Source organism: Lepidochelys kempii, chromosome 2 (assembly GCF_965140265.1).
Source record: "Lepidochelys kempii isolate rLepKem1 chromosome 2, rLepKem1.hap2, whole genome shotgun sequence".
Taxonomy (NCBI): domain Eukaryota; kingdom Metazoa; phylum Chordata; order Testudines; family Cheloniidae; genus Lepidochelys; species Lepidochelys kempii.
Genome location: NC_133257.1, coordinates 209,449,635 through 209,457,639, shown reverse-complemented (window position 1 = coordinate 209,457,639; position 8,005 = coordinate 209,449,635). Strand labels below are relative to the sequence as shown.

At 42.9% G+C, this 8,005-nt stretch overlaps 1 protein-coding gene across 1 annotated transcript in view; it reads left to right on the top strand.

The window, feature by feature from the left end:
• The window catches only part of STK31 (serine/threonine kinase 31), a 94,990-nt gene that overhangs the window by 9,696 nt on the left and 77,289 nt on the right, over positions 1-8,005 (top strand). The window contains exons 2-3 of the mRNA XM_073333714.1: positions 7,347-7,385; positions 7,465-7,517. Of these exons, the coding sequence (XP_073189815.1) occupies positions 7,358-7,385; positions 7,465-7,517 (81 nt within the window). The 5' untranslated portion in view covers positions 7,347-7,357. The remainder of the gene's footprint in view (positions 1-7,346; positions 7,386-7,464; positions 7,518-8,005) is intronic.

The following is an 8,005-nucleotide window of genomic DNA, read 5'->3' as shown; positions in this document are numbered from 1 at the left end:
AGCTATGACATATTAAGTATGTCAATCTATTTAGCTAACACACTTATTAAATTCATTAAAATGCATAATAGGATAGCCCATATCCATTTAATGTTAAATATAAATATATATTAAAAATCTCTGCTGCTGAGAATTTTTAAAATAAAAATAGCTAACTTTTATGTGGCACTTCTGGAGATGAATTTAAGCTCCCCCTGTTGATTCCAGCACAGTGTTATCTCATGAACAAGCACTACAACATATGCTATGCTAATGCAGAAACTTTGAAGTAAACATGAAGTTACATGTTCATTTTGAAAACAATGAGGAGTCTTTGTGGCATCTTAGAGACTAACATTTATTTGGGCATACGCTTTCGTGGGCTAAAACCCACTTCATCAGATGCATGGAATGAAGAATACAGTAAGCAATATATATATATATACTCCCAACTCCCAAATATGCCCAAATAAATGTGTTAGTCTCTAAGGTGCCACAAGCACTCCTCGTTGTTTTTGCTGATACAGACTAACACAACTACCACTCTGAAACCTATGTTCATTTTAGGCTCACTAGAAATTGGGGGAAGGAAACAATTTGTAATTAAAAAAGGAAAAATAGGGAAAGACACTAAATTTAATCTTCAAAGTGGGTATTGTAAACTAAGGGTATGTCTTCACTACCAATATTAAAGCGCGCCGCGGCAGCACTTTAATGTGGTTGTGTAGTCATGGCAACAGCGCTGGGCGAGAGCTCTCCCAGCACTGTAAAAAAAACACCCCGATGAGGGGAGTAGCTACTAGTCCTGGGTGCACAGCTCCCAGTGCTGGTGTACTGTCTACACTGCCACTTTACAGCGCTGAAACTTGCATCACTCAGGGGGTTGGTTTTTCACATCCCTGAGCAAGAAAGTTTCAGCGCTGTAAAGTGGCAGTGTAGACAAGGCCTAAGTGGGTTTTTCATTGCCATTTTAAAATGTAAAGGAGTACTTGTGGCACCTTAGAGACTAACCAATTTATTTGAGCATAAGCTTTCGTGAGCTACAGCTCACTTCATCAGATGCAACGGATGCATCCGATGAAGTGAGCTGTAGCTCACGAAACCTTATGCTCAAATAAATTGGTTAGTTTCTAAGGTGCCACAAGTACTCCTTTTCTTTTTGCGAATACAGACTAACACGGCTGTTACTCTGAAACCTGTCATTTTAAAATGTCTTTCTTATCCTTTGTTTGCAATGTTGTAGCTGTGTGGGTCCCAGGATATTAGAGACACAAGGAGGTGAGGTAATATTGTATTGAATCAACTTCTGGTGGTAAAAGAGACAAGCTTTTGACCTTACAGAGAGCTCTTCAGGTCTGGGAAAGGTACTCAGTGTCAGAGTTAAATACAAAGTGGAATAGACTGTTCAGCAAGTTAATTAATGCATAGCATAGGCGCCAACTCTGTGGGTGCTCGAGGCTGGAGCACCCATCAGCACCAGGAGAAGTTGGCCCCTATGATGCATACTGTAAGAGACCATTCAAAGTGTTTTGTTAACATCCTTGCAGTCAAAGAATAAAAAAATGGGGAGTGTACCTTCAAAAGATGAGTCTGGAAGCTTAAATTCATAACTCTGCTAGACACTAAAAATCATGGATTTAATAAAAACACTGGATTTATGGCTTATTACAACACTCTGTAACCCACTAACTCCCCCAACACACCCCTTTTTGTCCTATGGCTGCAGAGGCGTTAACTGGCCACTTCACCTTGAATGGTCTCTTACAATGTGTTTCCACAGTATGCATCCGATGAAGTGAGCTGTAGCTCACGAAAGCTTATGCTCAAATAAATTGGTTAGTCTCTAAGGTGCCACAAGTACTCCTTTTCTTTTTACAATATGTGTTAACTACTTATGCTAAAGAATCTGTTCCACTTTGTATCTAGCTTTGACATTCTGAGTACCTTTCACAGACCTGAAGAAGAGCTCTTTGTAAGGCCCTGTCTATACCACAAACTTTGATTGACACAAGTTACGTTGGGTGTGGGCTCTGGGCTGGGGCAGGGAGTTGGGGTACAGGAGGCGGTGCAGGGGGGCAGGCTCAGGGAGGGAGTTTGGGTGCAGTGTCTGGGCTGGAGTAAGGGGTTGAGGTGCAGGAGAGGGTGAGGGGTGCAGTGCTTACCTCAGGCGGCTCCCAAAAGCGATCCGCACCCCCTCTGGCAGCAGCTCGTGTTGATATTGTATACTTAGATTTTCAGAAAGCCTTTGACAAGGTCCCTCACCAAAGGCTCTTAAGCAAAGCAAGCTGTCATGGGATAAGAGGGAAGGTCCTCTCATGGATTGGTAACTGGTTAAAAGATAGGGAACAAAGGGTAGGAATAAACAGTCAGTTTTCAGAATGGAGAGAGGGAAATAGTGGTGTCCCCCAGGAGTCAATACTGGGCCCAGTCCTATTTAACATTTTCATAAATGATCTGAAAAAAGGGGTAAACAGTGAGGTGGCAAAATTTGCAGAGGATACAAAACTACTGAAGATAGTTAAGTCCCTAGCAGACTGTGGATAGCTATAAAAGGATCTCACAAAACTGGGTGACTGGGCAGCAAAATGGCAGATGAAATTCAAAGTTGATAAATGCAAAGTAAAGCACATTAGGAAACATAATCCCAACTATACATATAAAATGATGGGGTCTAAATTAGCTGTTACCACTCAAGAAAGTCTTGGAGTCATTGTGGCTAGTTCTCTGAAAACATCCACTCAATGTGTAGGGACAGTCAAAAAAGTGAACAGAATGTTGGGAATCATTAAGAAAGAGAGAGAAAATAAAACAGAAAATATCATATTGCCTCTATATATATCCATGGTACGCCCACATCTTGATTACTGCATGCAGATGTGGTCACCCCATCTCAAAATGATATATTGGACTTGGAAAAGGTTCAGAAAAGGGCAACAAAAATTATTAGGGGTATGGAACAGCTTCCATATGAGGATAGATTAATAAGACTTTTCAGCTTGGAAAAGAGATGACTAAGGGGGGATATGATAGAGGTCTATAAAGTCATAACCGGTGTGGAGAAAGTAAATAAGCAAGTGTTATTTACTCCTTCTCATAACACAAGAATGAGGGGTCACCAATGAAATTAATAAGCAGCAGGTTAAAAACAAACAAAAGGAAATATTTTTTCACACAACGCATAGTTAACCTGTGGAACTCCTTGCCAGAGGATGTTGTGAAGGCCAAGACTATAAAAGGGTTCAAAAAATAACTAGATAAGTTAATGAAGGATAGGTCCATCAATGGCTAATATCCAGGATGGACAGGGATGATGTCCCTAGCGTCTGTTTGGTAATGGACGACAGGGGATGGATCACTTGATGATTACCTGTTCCGTTAATTCCCTCTGGGGCACCTGGTATTGGCCACTGTTGGAAGAAAGGATACTGGGCAAGATGGACCTTTGGTCTGAGCCAGTATGGCTGTTCTTATGTTCTTAAGTGCTGCTAATGTGGATGTTGTTCACCGACACAAGGAGCATAGTGTGGACATGCACCAGTGGTTTAATTATAGTGGTGGCTTTACATCAACATAACTTAAATTGACTTAAATTTGTTGGGTAGACATGCCCTTAGTCTCGTTGGAACTCACCCAGCACACTCTGAAGTTGTCAGACCAGCTACATTAGTTCTTTATAGGCACTTTAATGTACTCATCAGTGTACTATTGTGAATTCCTCTGTTATTCACCTGGACTTATTAAAAGTTTGTGGCTAATTCAAAGGAATCTGGAGTGGGAGAGGTGTCTTGCTATCCTGGAAGTGGTGCTATTCAATACATTTCACAACCCTTAATCAGCCCTGAAGAATGCTTTTCAAATAGTTTTATTTCTAATAAAATAAAACCTTTTGCCTTTATTATGCTATAAATAGGGTAAAACCACCACTGCTTTGATGACTTTTAACCAATATATGTAACTATTCCCACTCCTAAAGCTTTTATCTCAGGGATTTTTTAAAAATGTAGGATGAGTAATTATGCAATCTCACCTCAAGTAGAGATACCTAGTCATAACTGTTTTTTTTTAATTTACACTGTCCATTTTTAAAGGCAAGTTGTGCATGTGTAATTGTCTGGGGAATTGGGGTCTATGTGTGTTTAGGGTTTCTGGAATGTCTCATCTGAAAAATAACTCTGGTTGCTTGGAAGAGATTGTTTGGTAGGATAGAATTAGAGTTCTAAATTTTACATCATTGCTAGGACATTGTTTAATACAAGACTGAATTCCAGTTGTCTAATTTCAAAGACCGTATCATGTATGTATATAGCTAAAGTGTGACTGAGGGACCCATTTTTAAACAAATCAGTACAGCCATGCTAACAATGGGGTCTTTTCCACTAAAAAATATCCATAGCCTGCCAAAGCACATGTGCTGGATAGCTGTATGCAGACACTGGCTGTGGAACAGGACAACCTATTCTGGAGGCATGTCCGCTTCTTGCATATAGCCAGAACTTAAAAAGAAAAAAAGCCATCTTCAGAATTCAGGAACCACAGAGCCTTCCATATTCTGCCCTAACTGGTTTCAGACTTACTAGCACCTGTCCATCCTTTTTTTAATGTTAATTATTTTAAAAAATGATAGGCGATAACAAAGCAACACAATTATAAATCAACTAAGTATATGAAATAATTATTTCACAGCTAGTAGAAGAGAAATCAGAGATCAGAGCAACACACATTCATATGTTATCTGGACAAGAGTGTACAAGAAATATTTATCTAGGAGTCTGACTGCTTCCATTAAGTTATTTTATTCATATTCCAAAAATGGAAACCAAATCATCAGCCTGTACTGGGTCCTGTTGTCTAGTCATGTGTGAGTTTTTACATGATTAGAGGTTTCCATGCTCTTCTTTTACAGTATTATCCAGGGGTTCTTTTCCTGAATGCAATCAGGATGAGACATGTTAAGATAGTGATGAGTTTCTGAGGTGTGAGTCTTAATATTTTTCTTTTAAAAGAAAAGATTAATTGTATGAGAACATACTTGTATGGGAACTTTTAACAGGGTAGTTTCAGTTAATATTTATGTTATGGTAGTGCTCTCTTGTGCTGGGTGCTGTACAAACATAGAGAAAAGAAAAAGCCTGTTGTCTCCCTGAAGAGGAGGTAACATTTCTGTCTACTAGTAGGAGTTGTTCTTCTGGTCAAGTAAAAAAACTGCTGTATTTTTCACAAAAACATCCACAACATAAACATGGCAGTTACATTTGACCTCTCGTGATCATGAGCGTAAGGCAGTGTGTCTGCCACAGTGCCTTCCGTGTCACACCCAGGGTTAAGTATTCGGGTTGCCAATTTTGGTTGGAGGTATTCCTGGAGGTCTCCTCACCACATAATCTTTGACTGAAGATTTAATTACGCACACTTTAGTTCCTGGAGACGCCAGGACAATGCCAGAGGGTTGGCTACCCTACATTAAGCACGGATGTAACACCACATGAAAGCAAAGACTTTCAAACTGGAAGGAGCATCTTCTGTAAGGGACACGCCAGGGAAGGGCTCAGAAGAGAGACCCAGGCGCCTGCCGAAGGGTGGGCGGGGGAGCGGGTGCTGGGAAGTGACACTGCAGGGGAGAGACTTGTAAGGGAGGCTGCCATGCGCTGGCGAAGCCGGGGCCATGCGGGGCAGCAGTGTCGGGCGGGGGATACCACCAGGCACGGCCTCGTGCTAGGGGTGGTGCGAAGCCCGTTGCTGGTGTGGGCGGGGAAGACGATTTTTTAAAAAATCCAAATATTTGCTCTGTTTCTGAACTAAATCCCCGTGGTGACAGGGGCGCGAAGCCGCCCCCTGGTCTCTGCCCCTCGCCCCTGCTAGCGCAGCCCCCGCTGAGGCCAGAGGCCCGCGGCGGAGCCAGAGGCGCGGAGCCGCTGACGGCAGCGACCTTCCCGCCTCGCAGCGCCACGAGGCCTCTCAGCATCTCGCCCCCGGCGCGCGCGCCGCTTGACGCGTCTCGTGAGAGCGGGCACCAGCGTGGCGTGGGCGGGTTCCCGTGCGTGTGCGTATGCGCAGGGCGGGAAGGGGCGCGCTCCCTCCCTCGGTCGCGGGGTAGGCGGGTGTGTGTGAGTCTCCCGGCCCGGCTGCCTCTGGAGGCTGAAGCTGCACGTGCGCGGGGGGCTCGCAGCACGGGCAGCGCGCGCTGCGGGTAACCTTCCCCCGTCCCCGCATCCGATACCTGCAGCCACGGGCTGGCTCCTCGGTGTCGGGACCGGTGCAGCGCTCCTGGGGTTAATCCTGGCCGCTGTCGCCGGGGATCGGGTGCAATATGTGCTGGGGCACGGGTGGTGTAAGACCAGGGCATGCTTCTTCCCGTTGGCCTGCGGCACTGGGGTTGGTGTGAAGGGCAGCAGCGGGGACGGCTTTTTGCAACTCCTCTTGCATGAGTTCTGGGAGCCAGGCCCCTGGCAAGAGGCCACGGGTCTCCAGGATCCACTCCCACTAAATGCTCACAGCAGCCTGGGGTTCAGCACTTAAAAACCAGGCTGCAGGGGCCCTTTCCATGTAAAAACCAGTTGGTTGCAAATCACGGTAAACTGCATTGCTGTAAACCATGCTAGGTCAGCTTGGAGCTTGTACTGGTGGAGCTGCCATAGTCAGATGAAGGCCCAACTGGAAAAAGTTGAAATGCAGATTAATGATCAGACACTTGAATGTATTTTCTGGAAGTTGGCAGTTGAGTCAGTGGTTTAGGACTATTAAGATGAACAGACAATTCTTTATTGATGGGATTTCTTGACGACCATTAGACTTTTTCCACGCTACAGTTGTACCTATACTAGCAACAGTTTAGGTAAAGCAGGATTTTCTCTGGGGAAGGTGCCATTTTGCCATCTAGATCAGAAGTACAGTACAAAGTTGTTGTTTCCATAGGGCCATGCTTAAAATATGCCCTCTTTACACACAGTTGTAGATTTGATGGTAACATTTAGATGCTATTAGGCGATCCTAAACCATATTCATACAATTCTAATCAGGGAAAAATCCTCCAGGTTATTAAATACAGTTCTTAGAACAAAGCCCTCTGCTCTCTCATATATATTGGGGGAGGAGAGGAGAATGGCGCCGCTATTAGTTTTGATGTCTTTAGGAAAAATGTCCTCTCCTTCCATTGTTGGTTCTGATCGCACTATTTAGCGGACAGATTCTATTTCCAGATCTACAGTGTAATTAAATTGCATTTAAAGTCTGAAAAGAGACTGGAAAATGTCATTGTGTGGCTCCATGCATGTCTCCGTGAATTCCAGATTGATTTTACTAGTAAAGTGGTTATTTGTTCCTTAATTTCTACTATTAGGTTAAACTCTAGATGTTTTGTATTGTTTCAGGATTTGTCGTAATGGATGAAGACACAGGATACAATAAAGGTACTGAAGGAAAATAGATTGTTTCTTTGTTAACACTGAAATTCAGAATTGATTTAAAATATTTTTTTTTCCCTCCCAGTTGGAGATGTGGTTGGTTGTCATGTTGAAGACGCTGTGACATTTTGGGCGCAGGTGATGTAAAAAAACCTTCTTGAATAAGATATTCCAATAAGGTGTTTGTTTGTTCTAGTTTCACACAAAAATGGCAGGGATGTACTTACACAAAATTTGAAATGCCTGATGGATATATGAATGGGACTTGGGGTAAAAAACAAACTCCTTAGGCTCCAAAGTTGAACATCCAACAATGTGGTTAAAATATTCCATCCAGCTGTTCAGTTGCTTAATACTGACATAAACAGGAGTCACATATTGCCTTCTGAATTGGATTAGAAAACTACTGACCATCAGCCAACTTGGATTTTGCATGGACTTACTCTATTCAGTGTACAGTAGGTCCTACATAAAAGCTTGAATGTTAGAACTATCAGTGTTGGATCAGGAATAGTATGGAAAGTTGATCTTGGGGCCTTTAAACTTTTAACATGACTAACTTTAACATTCTGACAAAACAAAAATAATGGAAAAATCTATTGTGATTCTCAAGTTAGAATGGGAAA